The sequence below is a fragment of the Neophocaena asiaeorientalis genome, unplaced genomic scaffold (assembly GCF_003031525.2).
Source record: "Neophocaena asiaeorientalis asiaeorientalis breed wild unplaced genomic scaffold, Neophocaena_asiaeorientalis_V1.1 scaffold147, whole genome shotgun sequence".
Taxonomy (NCBI): domain Eukaryota; kingdom Metazoa; phylum Chordata; class Mammalia; order Artiodactyla; family Phocoenidae; genus Neophocaena; species Neophocaena asiaeorientalis.
Window position 1 is genome coordinate 5,695,023 of NW_020173758.1, and position 16,155 is coordinate 5,711,177.

At 37.4% G+C, this 16,155-nt stretch overlaps 1 protein-coding gene and 1 long non-coding RNA gene across 5 annotated transcripts in view; one reads left to right on the top strand and one right to left on the bottom strand.

Annotated features, from left to right (window-relative positions):
- LOC112403642 (uncharacterized) overlaps positions 1 to 8,644 on the bottom strand; it is a 23,209-nt gene extending 14,565 nt beyond the window's left edge. The window contains exon 1 of the long non-coding RNA XR_003003952.1: positions 8,574 to 8,644. This is a non-coding gene — a long non-coding RNA (uncharacterized LOC112403642). The remainder of the gene's footprint in view (positions 1 to 8,573) is intronic.
- A 52-nt stretch (positions 8,645 to 8,696) lies between these two features.
- AGL (amylo-alpha-1,6-glucosidase and 4-alpha-glucanotransferase) overlaps positions 8,697 to 16,155 on the top strand; it is a 77,645-nt gene continuing 70,186 nt past the window's right edge. For 2 of the 4 annotated variants that reach the window (XM_024751230.1, XM_024751232.1), the window contains exons 1-2: positions 8,697 to 9,028; positions 9,567 to 9,716. In XM_024751230.1, the coding sequence (XP_024606998.1) occupies positions 9,635 to 9,716 (82 nt within the window). In that variant the 5' untranslated portion in view covers positions 8,697 to 9,028; positions 9,567 to 9,634. The remainder of the gene's footprint in view (positions 9,029 to 9,566; positions 9,717 to 16,155) is intronic. The other 2 variants (XM_024751229.1, XM_024751231.1) reach the window with 1 other exon arrangement.

Below are 16,155 nucleotides of genomic sequence, written 5' to 3' on the forward strand. Positions count from 1 at the left end.
GGCCAAAAAAGTGAGAGGCCCATGAACGAAAAAAAAAAAAAAAAAAAAAAATGGACACAATCAACAGAGTAAAAAGGCAACCCATGCAATGGGAGAAAATATTTGCATATCTATATCTGATAAGGGATTACAATCCAGAATGTATAGAGACCCCAACAACAAACAACCAAACAACTCCATTCAAAAATTGGCAAAGGACTTGAATAGACAGTTCTTCAGAGAAGATATACAAATGGTCAATAAGCACATGCAAATATGCTCAACATCACTATTCATTAGGGAAGTGCAAAACAAAATCACAATGATATACTACCTCACACCCAACAGGATCACTGCTATCAAAAAAAAAAAAACCCAAGACAAACCAAAAAAAAAAAGAAAATAACAAGTGTTGGTATGGATGCAAACAAACTGGGAACACTTATGCATTGTTCATGGGAATGCAAAATGGTAAAGCTGCTGGGGAAAACAGTACGATGGTTCCCCAAAAAATAAAAAATAGACTTACCATATGATCCAGCAATTCCACCTCTTAGTACATACCCAAAAGAATTGAAAGCAGGACCTTGAAGAGATATTGGTATGCCCATGTTCCCAGCAGAGGTGTAATCACTCCAACAAAGACTTATGGATGGATGCTTTGGGCCTTGGACCAGGCTGAGAATATCTCATATATTCAAAGGAGTCTGTAGTGAAAGTAAGATTTCAAGGAAGGCTGAGATAGCAGGAAGGGCCTCTAGGCTCTGACCAAGCCAAGAAAGAATGACCAAGAAATTATCAGCTACATACATCAGTAGTTTTTACCAACAGGATACCAAGAATAAGATGAGACAGACATACTTCAGGTGATGCCAGTCCCTGTACAATGACCAGTTCAGGGTCATAGAGTTCAACTCCCCCAATGCAGCAAGTTCATGTGAGACCCTGCTCTGTGTGCCAGACACCATCTTAGAAGTAAGCAGAGGAAGAGGGGTTGAAACCATAAAACAATGATTTCAAAGAGACAGAGTTAAAGAGTTACTTAAATAACTGGATCAGAATTAGTTTTAAAACAGACTAAATTTTTTTTTTTGTTTTCCATGCCTACCTAGCAGTTGGGGAATGGTAAAGAGATCGGAGCAGTTTGTAAGAATAAAGTATATATGGAAACAACCTAAGTGTCCATCAATGGATGAAGGGATAAAGAAGATATGGTATATATACACAATGGAATATTCTTCAGCCATGAGAAAGAAGGAAATCCTGCCATTTGCAACAATGTCCATGGACTTTGAGGGCATTATGCTGAGAGAAAGACAACTACTGTATGATATCACTTATATGTAGAATCTAAAAAAGCTGAACTTGTAAAAACAGAGAGTAGAATGGTGGTTACCAGGGCCTGGGGGAAGGGGGAATTGGAGAAATACTGTTTAAGGGTACAAACTTGCAACCAGTAGATAAATCCTGGAGATCTAATGCACAGCACAGGGGTTATAGACAACAATACTGTGTTATAAACTTCAAAGTTGCTGAGAGACTAGATCTTAAATTGTTCCCATCACAAAAAAGAAATGAATAAAATATGGACTGTAGTTAAGAATAATGTATCAATATTGGTTCACTAATTGTAACAAATGCATCTTACTATGTTAACAATAGGGGAACATATTGAAACATAGAAACTGGGTGTGAAGTAGTCAGGAACTCTGTACTTTCTTTGCAACTATTTTCTTAACTCTAAACTATTCTAAAATATAAAATGTATTAAAAAATTTTTTAAAGAATAAAGTATGGTTTTCTTATTGTATCTAAAAAGTGTAAATAACTTTACAACTTGCCATCCAGAGACAGAAAACACAGCCCCTGTCTAAGGGACCCCAGTGGGAAAGGGAGCAGTTATCATACAACATAACACAACATATACAAAAAAGGATCATAGATAGGGAGCATCTACTCCAGACCCATGGGAGGGAGGGGAAGGCAGGGTAACTGAAGGAACTGTCCTGAGATGACTCTGTCTTAAATTAGCTAGAAAATCCATAGAAGCAAGAAAACAAACTCACTGTTGACACGGCCATAGATAAAGTAAGCAACATCCAACTTTAATTTCTAAAAACTTTATTGATTACCAGGCCATGGGGATAATGTTAGTGCCCTCAGATTTAGAGTTTACTGAACAGAATCACTGAGAATGCAATTGAAATCACATTCTTCCACTATCTGACCTTAAGCAAGTTACTTAAACTTGGGGACTCAGTTTCCTTGTCTTTAAGTTGGGAGTAATGACAGTGTTGTTTTGGGAATTAAATCAGTACATGTAATGGGCTTAGAACAGTGCCTGGTACCTCCTAGATGCTCACTAAATATTACTTGTTATTAGCTATTTATAGGGCATATATTCATTTTCAAAACATCTTATATATTTTATTTTTGCATATCCTTGGAAGAAAGATTACAGTTTAGGAATTGGGCACAAAAGAGGTTAAATGACTTGCATAATGCCTGAAGAAGAATGGTTTTCCCTAATTCTGTTTTCTTTAAAGAAAGGGCTTCCCTAAACAAACTCCTGGCTTCTCTTTGCTCTTTAACTTACTCCATTCCTGGGGAGGCAGAGTGACTTACCCGGTTGATGAATTTGGGAAGAATAACTGGGTGAGCTTGGCTCACCTCTGCCCTTCTTCCCTTTGGGAATAAACATGCAGTGAGCATGATTACCCCAGTCCTTTGTGACGTGAAGGGAAAGTTGGCCAGTTCTGAAGTTTAGTTTTAGCAAGCTCATTTGGCTGACAGATATAAAGCCGTAGTCTCCCGTTTGTTTTGCTTGTTTAGCAAGTGAATCATTGATAGATTCACCCCTAGGCTTTCTGACAGAAAACTGTGAGATGTTTGTGAAACATCTCTCAGTGCAGTCAGGCATGTTACATAATAAGTTTTTTTTTCCCCCTTGGAGACATTCCTCCTGAGCCTTCCATCCCCGTGCTCCAAACTGTATTGCCTTCTAATAAAGTAAAAAATAAAGTACCATGCAAACTGTGTCAGAGACTACCAGTTATCTGCCAAAATCCATTCTTTCTTTCTGTAATAACAGAACCCGGGTTTTGGGTAGTCTCACTGCTGACTAGATAAAGGTTGCATTTGCATGTACCTTGTGACTAAGTATTGGCTAGTGAGATGCAAGTGGAAATGTGTAGTATTTCCAGGAATTCTTAAAGGTAGGAAAATCACCCTTCTTCTCCTCTTCCTCCATTCTGTTCCCTGAATGTGGATATGATAGCTGGAGCTCTGGCAGCCTTATTGTACTATGATGAGTTCCACATAATAAGAGGAAGGAAGCTGTGAACTAGAGAGAGTCTGGCTTCCTGATAATGTTATAGAGCTGCCATGCCAGCTCTGAATTGCTCACCTCACCTATGGACTTTTATGTGAGAGAAAAATAAACTCATCTCTAGTTTAAGCCACTGTTGTTTTGTTTTTTTCTGTCATATGCAGCTGTAGTCACCCTGACAAACATAGAAAATTAACTTCAAGGTCCTCTTCCTTGTCCTTTCTCCTCAACCAGACTGCCTACTCTAAACCCTCCTATATGGAAACTCTGCAGCCACTATTTTAACAGAAAGTTAAATTTACTTGCAAGGGAAAATGATTTAGCATTAAATTGGAGACCAAAGAACTTTTTAAAGATCTAAGAATAAAGAAAAGATCACCACTAAAAATGCCCTCTTGAAGTTCCTCCTATCATGCTTTCCAAGCATTCCATGCACTGCTTTGGGCTAATTTGTTATATCAATGCTTAGGAATTCTTTAATGACTTTTCCTATGTTAGCTCTAAGAGCCCAAGATATTTTGTTTCAATAGAAATACAACTATATTTCCCTCTATAAATGTACATCTCAATAAATTTTCAAACAAATATTTACTATATACCGACACTTACTTCATTCTTAGTCTCCACCCTTCCTCAGTTTTGTACAATTTAGGCTGAAAACTTGGGCTCTGACTTTGCTCTTTGAATTCACCTTTATACTTCATGGAGTAAGAGATCTTTCAGTGATGTCTTTTGTCTCTGCCATGCCCTGGAATCCTCTTCATCTACTTTGTCTGACGGCCATCTTTGACCCAGCAAAGGCAACTATTCATCACCCCTTCTTTCTTATTTTTAATATTTATTTATTTATTTTATTTAAGCTGTGCCGGGTCTTTGTTGCGGCATGAGGGACCTTAAGTTGAGGCATGCGGACTCTTAGTTGTGGCATGCATGTGGGATCTAGTTCCCCCCCAGGGATCAAACTCAGTCCCCCTGCATTGAGAGCACGGAGTCTCATCCACTGGACCACCAGGGAAGTCCCCATCACCCCTTCTTTTTTAAGGCTATCCTTATTAAAAGTCTAATTTTTGCTAAATGCTAAATGACACTATTTTATTTTATTTATTTATTTCTGTCTGCGTTGGGTCTTCGTTGCTGCGTGTGGGCTTTCTCTAGTTGCGCCGAGCTGGGACTACTCTTCCTTGCAGTGAGCGGGCTTCTCACTGTGGTGGCTTCACTTGTTGTGGAGTATGGGCTCTAGGCACGCAGGCTCAGTAGTTGTGGCTTGCAGGCTCTAGAGCACAGGCTCAGTAATTTTGGCGTACGGGCTTAGTTGCTCCATGGCATGTGGGCTCTTCCTGAACCAAAGCTCGAGCTCGAACTCGTGTCCCCTGCATTAGCAGGTGGCTTCTTAACCACTGCGCCACCAGGTAAGTCCCCAAATGACACTTAAAATGCTTTCATTATTTCATCTCCTCTTCACAGTGACCCCACAAGTGAGGTGTTGTTCTCTCCATTTTATGGATGAATCAACTGTAATTCAGAGAGACTGAAACTAATCTGAGGTTTGTTTATCTACAAAGGAGATGTTGTACTCTTTCCTTTTTGAAAAATCACTGTTTTTCCACACCTCTCTGACTTCAATTCTATTTCCTTTCCTATCTTCCCTTCTTCTCCTCACTGGCTATATCTGGATATTTCAAAACATGCAGAATAAATTATTCACCTTAGAAGGGATTTTGGAAACACAGTTCCAAATTTTATAAGATAAAACTATTAATAATATCAGTATACTATTGTTACAAAACAAAATACACAGAAAATACTGTTGAATATAAAAACCAAATAACGCAGCCCCTCTACTTCAGACCCAGAAGATCACAGAATTGGGACCTAACCATAAATAATATCCCCAAATAACTCCTTTCCTTTCAGAAAACATACACATACATACACAAACCTGAAGAAAGCCCCTTCTGACCACAGCCCTTCTCCCACTCGCCAGCTGCATTAATATCAATGTTTTAGAAAACACTAGAGTCTCTGCCAAATAGCTGAGATCATCCATCAGTTGTTCCTCAAGGAGAGTCTTCTCCTAACAACTCCAGCATGAGATTATTGTGTATATATAGCTCACTGTCATGCACAGGACAGGCACATGACAAATGTTCACCAAAATGAAGGCGGCACATGGCACCACTATTGCCCTAGACTGCAAATTCACTGGCATTCCAAGAACTTCGCAAATAGCATGCCAGGGTCTTTTCTTTTTAAGAAGGATAATATGTTGCTTATAAATTTAATCTTAGAGACACATCACATTAAATCATAATGTTTTCATTACTTAACATTCTTCACTTTCTTTCACAACATGAAATCTCCCAAATTAAACTCATTTGGATTAACAAATCTTCTTTTTAAATTTAAGCGTTTGTTTAAGAAGAATTCACTACTAAAGCAATTCACTTCATCAATCTGTTTTAATTCTTATACCTGGTTGAAATGCTGGGCACTGAAGTGAGTGTTTTGCTGGAGGAAGGACAGCAGGCAAGGCTAATTTTGGAGCCCTGGTGAAGAGTGATCACCAGGTGGGCTGTGCGATGAGACAGTAATAGGAAAACCTGAAATCCAAAGGGGGTATGGAAAGGAGAGACTGAAGACAAACATAAATGTGGACTATGTTTCACAACAGGGTCAGCACTGATATTTGTACTTACACAGTACTTAGTATGTATTAGGCACAGTTCTTAGGTCCTTGTTTAATTAATAGTAGGTACTATTTTTATCCCTACTTCACAGTTGGAAAAACCAAAGCACAAAGAAGTTGAGTAGCTTCCAAAGCTTCACAGCTAGTTAGAGGCAGAGCTGGGATTCAAACCCAGGCACCATTTCATAATCATGAATTATTACGACTTTACACAGCATACATTCTACAGCAGTGGCTCTCAAACTTGTTTTTAACCCTGACCCCCCAGGAGAAATACATGACCCAGCATATCAAAACATAAGTAATAGAAACAGAAGTTTTGTGAAACAATACTTTTATTAGATGCAGTGCATTCAGAGCGTTCTTATTTCTTTTTTAAAATTGCTGGTTGCAACAAATAAATCAATTTTACAACCCTTAATGGGTTACGACTCACAATTTGAAAAACACTCCTTTGGAGACCAGGGCTACAAATGGTAACTCAGTTTCTCCAGTTGGATGTTTGATGGTCATCTCAAGCAAGTGGACAGTCATCTTCATTTGCTTATTGACAGTCTACAACAACACTCCTGAATTTCACCCTCCAATCCTGCCCCTCCCCTTTGCTTCCTCTCTCACTAAATGACAGCTTCCTCTGCACTGTCCACATGCCACATGAAGCTATCAAGCACTTGAAATGTCGCTATCAGAATTGAGACATGCTGGAAGCGTAAAATATACACTAGATTTAGAAGACGGTACAAAAAAGGAATCTAAAATACCTCATTAATAACCTTTTATACTGATTGCATGCTGAAATCATGTTTAAGATACAGTTAAATACAATATATTATTAAAATTAATTTCCCCTGTTTCTTTTTACTTTTTTTTTGATGTGGCTACTAGAAGAATTTTAATTACCTATGTGACATATTATATTTCTGTTGGACAGAAATAATGTCCTGGTTGCTCAGGCTAAAAATCTTTAAATCATCCTTGACTCCTTTCTCTCCACCAGCAGGTGGTGTAGGCTTCACCATTAAAATAGATTGGTAGCTCAACAACTTCTCTCTACCTTCACTGCTACACACACACACACACACACACACACACACACACACACACCACTGTGTCTTGCCTAGATAATTGAAATAGCTTCCTAACAGGTCTCCTTGCTTCCTTCCTAACCACACCCTAAGGTTTATTTAGCTATTCCCTATAAAGTTGCCGAGTGACCCTTTTAAAAGTCAGTCAGATTACGTCACTGCTCTGTTCAAAATCCTCCAATGGCTCTTTTCCCCAGAGCAAAAGTGCAGGTCCTTGCAATGGCCTACAAAGCCTTTTAGGCCACTCACCCCTCCCCATCTATCTGTCCTAACTTTTTACCTCTAGTCCACTCAGCTACAGTGACCTCTTTGAATTCACCAAGTATGCTCCTACCTCCCAGCCCTTGCACTTCCTGTACCTATGTGTATAACCCTCTGCCCTGGATATCCTCTACCTTCTTTCTCTGTTTTGGATCAAATGTCAATTTACCAGCAAGTCCTTTACTCATTATTGTACTTAAAACTGCAAACCACCCTCTCCTGATTCTTCCATACTTTCCCCTTCTTAGCTTTATGTCTTATGACCTTTAATTATTGTACGTAATTCACTTAATTTATCTGTCTGGTACCAATCACATGTAGGAGTTCCATGAGAGCAGTGACTTTGTTTCATTGCCGCATTCCCAGCACCTATGTGCCTGGCAAATTGTAGGTGTTCAATAAATGTCAGTTGAATGAACAAACGAGCTGTGGGTTTCCAAACTCAGTTTTGCACCACTTGCAACTAGCCATTCTCAGAAAACTACTGAAACAAGCAAACATTTCAGTATCTTTAGTTTTTAACCCATTATTCTTCTTGGACCTACAGTAATTCCACAGTAAAGAAAGCAAGATTCTTCTCCACACTCCAGACCTTTTGTCCATTTTCTCATGATCCCTAGGTGCCCTCCAAAGGCCCTGAAAAATGGGCTTTCCTTTTCCCTCAGGCATAAAATCTCCCTAGGCATCTGCACCATGTCTTGAATGTCTGGCCTAAAATATGTGCAGCTATAGCCAATATAGATTCTTAGTCTCAGATGATCTTCAAGTCTACGCGGTGTACATTAGGTGCAACCAGACGTTGTAAACACACGTGTATTTGCCCCTTGGTCGTTCACAGACTGGCCACACTTCACCCACCTAGTCCTTACATGTCTGTATTCAGGAAGACGGGCCCCCACTCTGTGATAGGACTAGAAATGTGGACACGCGATGGATGGAATGTCTGAGACTGTAGCCAGGCCCCTCATTTTAGACACGGGGAAACCAAGGCTCAGGGAATTTAGGCCAAGAAAACTTAGGCCACGTAACAAAATCAAAACGAAGACACAAAACATAATGTGGTAGAAATGGCACAGAAAGCCAGGTGGCTTGCCTCCCGCCATTCAGCGGGTCCACAAAACGACGCTGTGGTGCAGCTCAACCTAGCTCGCGGCCCCCTACCGCGGCATTTTAATGTTCAACCATGCGCTCGCAGACTGTGAAAGGTGAGGCACGCACGCCCCAGCCGTCTCACCTTCCTCCGGTTGAGAAAAAAGGCAGCCCGCCGCCTGGTCCTCAGCCACCTCCTACACCCGGGAAGCCCGCGTCCGGACTCTCGCGAGACTAGCGGTTGGGGCGAGCAGGTGCGGAAATTCCCGGAAGTGGGCGAAGGGACTTGTCAGCTCCCACCCCGGCTGTGTGCTCTCGAGGCCCCGTGGGGATCGAGGGTCTCCTCGGGGACCGGCGCGAGGCGGAGTCACGGAGAAGCTTTCCGTCACTCACACAGCGGCCTCGGCCCTGCCTCGGCTGCCGCCGCCCCTCCCTTTGCCCTTCACGGCGCCCGGACCTCCTCGTCGGCGGCTTCTTTCTGCGCCTGGGCAGCCTGCCTTTTCCCTTTAACTTTCCTTTGCGTCTCCTCCCCCGACTGTTTTAACAGCAGAGTCGCGGGCCCTGCAGTGTCCCAGAAGCGGCACGTATAACTTGCTCGGTGTAAGTGCTAGGAATGCCGCCGGCGTCCCGGGGAAATGCGTTCCTTCTATCTATAGCTCTGTATGTACGTTCTATGTCCACGGCAGCTATTCTAGGGACAACAACTGCTTCCCTCTGTTCTCATCTCCCCATTGGTGGCTTCCGACCCGAATTTGGGAATGGGGAGATCTCCCACCTGTTATCTTTGAGCAGGCTAATCTCTTGTAAGCAGAAGTGCCATATGAAAGTCTTCGAAGCCGGTTGGCTTGGGACTGGGAATTTTACCCCATCCCCCCCCACCCAGCTCCAGGCTTTACAAAACGTATTGATTATGTAAAAATACTTAATTTTTTTAAACTGCAATTTTTGCTTCGGTCTTGTGCTCGAAGGGAGGAAACAACTATCAATTTGCTTTTTCTGATCTTATATATAAGATTCATTCTTTCTCGTTGCTCTGCTACGGTCAAAACACATTTTGAACATGTAAGTGTGGCTGTCAGCCTTAGAGAATCTAAGGTACAGTTATTTTCTTTATCTTGATTCCTTTTTTGTTTCGTAGGGGTACCTCATTCGATTTCGGAGTTCTTTTCATTCTTCTGAAAGATTTCAAATCCTCTAGAAGCCAAAATGGGACACAGTATACAGATTAGGATTTTACTTCTGAACGAAATGGAAAAGCTGGAAAAGACCCTCTTCAGACTTGAACAAGGTCAGTAGTAAGTCATTTGATTAGCTCTGTGCCTTTTACATTTTTAATTCATAGTCATGTTAAAATTTCTTTTAACTTTTAGACATCATTTCCAAGGACCTTTCTAAACCTGATTTGTGCGAAGACGTTGCTGTGTTCTAAACAATATCACTAATGAAAGTGGATTTTAGTTGAAAATGTTTTATTTATATCTGTCATGTTAGAATAAAATTGTTCACTTTACTTTGCATTCTAACTTCCACTTAAGACAGAAGTTGCATTTATAATCGGAAGATTGACCGTATTATTTCCATTAGCATTTACTATTAAAACTTGGGAAATTGCTTCATAAGTAATTTTACTTTGGGTATATCTATAGTTTTGCTTTTTTATAGCTCTCGCTCTTTTCCTTTACCAGACATTTGAATTAGTAAAATAGATCACAGCAAAAAATAAACTATTATTTATGTTTGTCAAAAGCCTCTCAACTATGGAGAAGGTAAAAAAGCTGAAAATATTTTTTTGCTGAAAAAGTGAAATAACTGATCAGGTTGTGTTGAAATATATTTGAGCTGTGATTTAAAAGATCAAATTATATTTCTATAAGACATCAAATAGATGCTTTATTTTCTTAGACTTTATATTTTTCAGCATTGAAAAAAAAGCATTTCACACTTATTTATGTTAATATAACTTGTGAAGTAGTCAATAGAAGTTTAATGTATGAAAAATAAAATACAATCCCCTTTATTATTGTACCAAATGAATGTTGATAGTAGTAAACATTTGAAGAAATTTTTTTTCCCTGAATTTCTCAAGAGCTGAATTTTTAAAAGAAATTTCATCCATCAAATGTGTTTCCTCCATGCCAAATCTTTATCTTCTTCCAACTTCAGCATTTAAGATCACTGAGTACTTAGGCTTTCCTGACTCTGCAGTTTTCTGGTTTTAATTTTTTTTCCTACACTCTTAAGTATTCCTCTCAACTTGGTGGTGTCTTTTGCTGACCTCTCCTCTTCCACATTTTAATTGTGTATATCAGCAAGGAATCCTTTCTTTTTCTGTTCTCCCGCCCTCAAAGAAGTATACATTCTCATGGCCTCAGCTGTTGCCTCCATACTGATGACTCCTTTTGGAAGAAAGGCCTTGAGCTTTGCTTGCTTCTTGGAAGCAAGCGAGTGTAATGGCAAGAGTAGGGAACTAGAATTTTCCTGGCTCTGCTGCTAACAAATTGTTTGACTTTGGGCAAGTCACATTAATTCTAAACGTTAATTTATTTGTGATATGAAGGTATTAATTTCTGCTTTTCTACTTTCCTGAGTTTTGAGGCTCAAAATGAATAATAAATGGCTTTAAAGCCCTAAATAGATATAAGGCATTGCTAGATCGCTATACCTGTCTATTCTCACCATCGATTCTTGGCTTCATCCTAGTATCATGCTATGGAAGAACCTTAGGATAGCTCCAGTCAGATTTGCTTAAATTTAACATGTCCAAAACCATCTCCTCAAAATTCTCAAATGTTCTTTACTTCTCAGCTTCCCTGTTTACTTTTCCATTTTCATAGTTTCCAAGGCTAGAAACTTTGTACTATTCTTTGATGATTTTTTCTCTTTAACTGAAGTCTCTTTTTAAGCCCTATAATTTCTTTCCAGATGTCTCCTCTTGCCTGCCTGTCTCTTCCATATGCCTGAATATGGATGCTGAAATAATCTTCTTATGCCATCTCTTCTCTTTTTATTAATTGGTGTTTATAAGGTCAAATTTAAACACCTCTGCCTGGCTTCCAGGACATTCTATAATGTCTGTAATCTGCCTCCTTAGCCAAGATTTTATCTCATTGTTCCTCATTATTGGTGTCCTATATCTTTCCAGTTCCCTTGTTAATTCCCTCCCCAGTGGCTTTTCTCATGCCTGTTCTTAAACCTCCACTCCTGTCAGATTCCTGTATATCTATTAAATCCCTTTACTATCATTTTATGTGTTGCCTCCCTCTCAGCCTTCAGCTAAAATTCCACCTACTCCATGAAGCTTTTCCTTAATTTGTTATTATCTCCTTTCCTTGATTTCTGATTACTCAATGGGCATAGAACAGTTAAGTGCTTAAGGATGTAGCAGTGTCTAAAAGCTTATAGTGTCCAACTGGAGTTTAAGATCTGTGAAGATAGAAATTATTACAAACCTAGTGCAGTGTGCTACAGCTAACAAATCCTTGCTGGTTGATTACTAAAGTGCCATTTAAAGCTAGCCAGGCTATTTGAAGAGGGAACTCTGAAGGGTTTATAAAATAAGAATATGGTGACTCTGTAACTCTGGTTAAAGCCAGTAAATTCATCCAAATGATACAAATGGGAACATGTCGAATTTTTTTCGTGCAGTAATGATGTCATTGTATTATTTTAGAAGATAATTATACTGTGAAAGATGAAGAGAAGGGACATTGGAGACAAGAAATCATGGAGAAGGCTATTTTAAAAACATGTCTGGTTTAACTACATCAGGGTTGAAAAAAAAAGGGACAGAGTATGAGACATTTTAAAATTCATAAGACTTGGTGACCAATTAGGTGTAAAGAAAAGCTCTGGCAATTTTTGGTTCTTTCACCAAGCCCTTCTTCATTTTGCCTTCCTTTTCACTTTTCCCTAAGAAATGATTCCTGTGCATTTTCAAGGCTAATATCTCTATAGACTCTTCTAATTTAACAAGTACAAGACCGCGTAATTATCTTTTCTAGCCAAATGATAGCCTGGCCCTGTATTTCCTATCTCTTTTAGTGGCAAATAATGAATAAAATCATTATTCCCTAAACCTGGAATTCTTCCATTTTTTATATAGGTTGGTCAAATTACAATTTCTATTTTTTTAAAAGAAAATATTTATAAAGATTCCTTGATTAGGAGTCAAGTTTATATAGATTGAGTGGAGGGAATGGGGTAGAAAAACTTAGTTTACAGTAATAATTTAATCACTCGTCTTGCCAGTTTAATTGCCTGCAAGAGGGAAATGGCTAATCTGAGTAAAGTATTCCTTGTGTATGAGGAATAAGATAAACACACCATGTGCTGCTGTGCTAAGCTAATTTTAGCAAACCGAGCAATTAATTATGGAAGCTGATACACTCTAGGTATTCTGATGTTTCATTTACTGTATATAAAAATTTTAGTTTCAGGGATATGTATTAGAGGTCTACAGAGTGGCTATATATATATATACCCTTGGGGGTATGCACTGACCTGTCTATTGGGATATAGAAAGAATAGGATTTATTTCTCTTTCTTTTCTCTCTTTCTTTCTTTCTGTCTACGTATCTACCTATCTATTTTTGATTTTTTTTTTTTTTTTTTTTTCTATTTTTGATTTTTAAAGTCAACTAAGGGGAATTTCCTGGTGGTCCATGGGTTAGGACTCTGTGTTCTCACTGCCAAGGGCCTGGGTTCGATCCCTGGTCGGGGAACTAACAGCCCACAAGCTGCACAACACTACCAAAAAAAAATTCTATTTTAATTAAAGTAATTAAATTTTGCTAATATATGAATTGATATTGATGCTCTCAGTTTGTACGTCAGATGCATTAATAATAAAAAAGATATATTCTGAGGAAAGAGTGGTGGTTATAGGTCTAGAAGAGGTTGACAGTCATACTGCCACTGGTTTGCTTGCATTATGTTGCCATGAATTACACTTTTACCTAAACCAGGTTAAGTAGATATACAGGCTATATTATCTTAAATAGTAACATCTTTACAATACTTTGTAATGAGAGGTAGTGTAATCGTACATGCCTCTTTTACCTCAAGAGGTTGTCAAACTTAAAGATGAGTTAGAAAGTGTTTGAAATTTGCTGTTTGAGTTTTGTCCTTTTCTGAAATGACACACAGCTTTTTCTATAGTATACTTAGAAAATATTATCAGAAAAAATAAACACAGTCCAACTCTGAGGTAAACATGAGTGTGAAAGTAAACTGCTTTTGTTGGGAATTGATGCTGTAGAGCAGAGTTCAACACATTTTTTTCCTGTAAAGGTTCAGATAGCAAGTATTTTCAGCTTTGCAGGCCATATGCTTTCTGTTGCAGCTACTCAGCTCTGCCATTGTACTATGAAAGCAGCCATAGACAATACATAAATAAATGGTGTGACTGTTCCAATAAAATTTTATTTACAGAAAGAGCATATAGTTTGCCAACCCTTGCTACAGGGAGAGCATTTTGAATATGTATTTTTAGTAACACTTTCATCATATGATTTTACCCATATAAATGAATATCTGCTCACTTTTAAAAGTTGATAACAAAGTTTTCTAATCTGTTTGAAATCTACCAAATAAAGAATTTCAGTTGGTTTTCAGATCATCTCTTTAATATATAAAATGGGACATCTTCTCTTTAGCTTGTAAAAGCAATTGATGTATGTCAAGGAAAATATTTATATTTACTAGCACATCTCAACAAAAATATTTACATAACTGATGAATGGAATTGAAAAGTTAAGGTCATGGACTAGTAAACATACCTACCAAGAACTTTATCCATTGGGATTTGGGTATCTTTATGTCATATTTTTTTCAAATCTGAGGTCATTGGACTTGGAATCTAAATTACTTTATCAGACAATATTAAACCAAGACTTTTAAAATTAATTTAATCACATTACTTTCATGACAGATATTACCAATATTAACTTTTAGTGAGAGCCAAAAGATTTGTTCCATTAATTAGTAAATAAAATTAATTATTTAAAATATTGTTTATTTTATTTACATCTTATTCTTATTTTTGTGTTTTATAAATTACATGATCTATTAAATTATCATACACGTATATTATATAAATAAATATTCAAATTTGGAGACTACTTGTCATTTTTTTTCTGAAGGTAGACCACTGATCCAAATACTGTTTTAGAGGTTTTGGATGAGTTTCAACCTTTGTTCTACAAGTTCTCTGAATCCTTGTGTAATTATAAAAACAATATTTGTATAAGCTGAACAAGGGACAGGTTATTTAGTTGTGCTCAGATGGCTAATCTCTGATATTTGTACTGTTCAAAATGACACCATTACTTCTGTAATAAATTTAATCATCCTTGCAAATATAAATATGATTCTCACAGTCACTTAAGTATTAAAACTTCACATTTTAATTCTTTGGGCAATTACTTCTCAATCTATCTTTTCATAATTATAGCTCTAATATAAAAATGTTTCCCAATTTTATACCTTTTTATAAATTATAAAAAGTTATAAAAAGTCTTTTATTTATGCTTTTTGTTTCAAAACAAAATTGGGTTTATACTATCTAAACAATTTTGATACCTGCTTACAGTGTCATGGCATGTGAATTCCACCTCCCTGCTTACTGCCACATTTCAGTCATACTTTTTTCCAGAAAGGATTTGAAAGGATCTATATAGATGCATAAAATATAAGAAAACAGTAAAAGTAATCATGTTATTAAATATCCCTTGATAATATGATTTATAGTGGCTTTATACTATTCCTGCTTACAGAATACCATAATTTGTCCCATAATTTAATCATTTCCAATCATTAGATATTTAGTTTGTTGTGAGTTTATTTAATTATAATAAACTGTGATGAACATCCTTATATATAATCTATGTTTATATCACTGGTTAATTCCTCAGAAAATAAATGTCTTTATGAAATTATTGAGCCAAAAAATCTAAACTTTATTAATATTCTTAGTATGTTTATGCCAAATTTCTTTATAGAAAAATTTGTTCATGTAGCTACTTGGAAAAGAAATTATTAGTTTCACTGTATAGTAAAAGTAAGAAGTAAAAATGAGTCCCTCAATTTTTGCAAAGTTACTTAATAACTACATTTGAATAATTTGTTTATTGCTTGCTAAATCCATTTACTGTGAATAAATTTATATCCATATTTTGGTCCAATCCAGGAATATGGTTAGCAGAACTTATCACTAAATTATAATTTTTTCCAGGAATGCCTAGAACTTCCATTCCCTCATGTTATATGTATTGCAGTATATAAAACAGCATTCATATTTCTCTAGGCAAATACAGAAGTATTTAATTGGATTAGCATAAATTGGAAGAGTCCAGCATTCTCTTAATGTCTTATACTGATATCTTTTCTTCACAAAGAATATCTTACCCAATGTTTAATATTGTGGTGTAGAATTTACCACCTGTCAAACATCACTGTGAGAGATTTACTTCTATCAAAGAGCAAGTTTAGACATGACTGAAATATATCTATGTGTTCTCTATTTCAGCATTTGCCTTGAACCAAACTGACATTCTTTATATATAAATAAATAGCAGTTCACACTCATATTTCTGATTCATATCACCACAGCAGGGTTCATTGTAGCTGTCTCCCTTGCTTATTGGTAACATCTTTCTCTGACAGTCAAAAACCTGGCTCTTATCACCTTTGTTTTTGAAAGATATTTTCAACAGGTATAGAATTCTAGG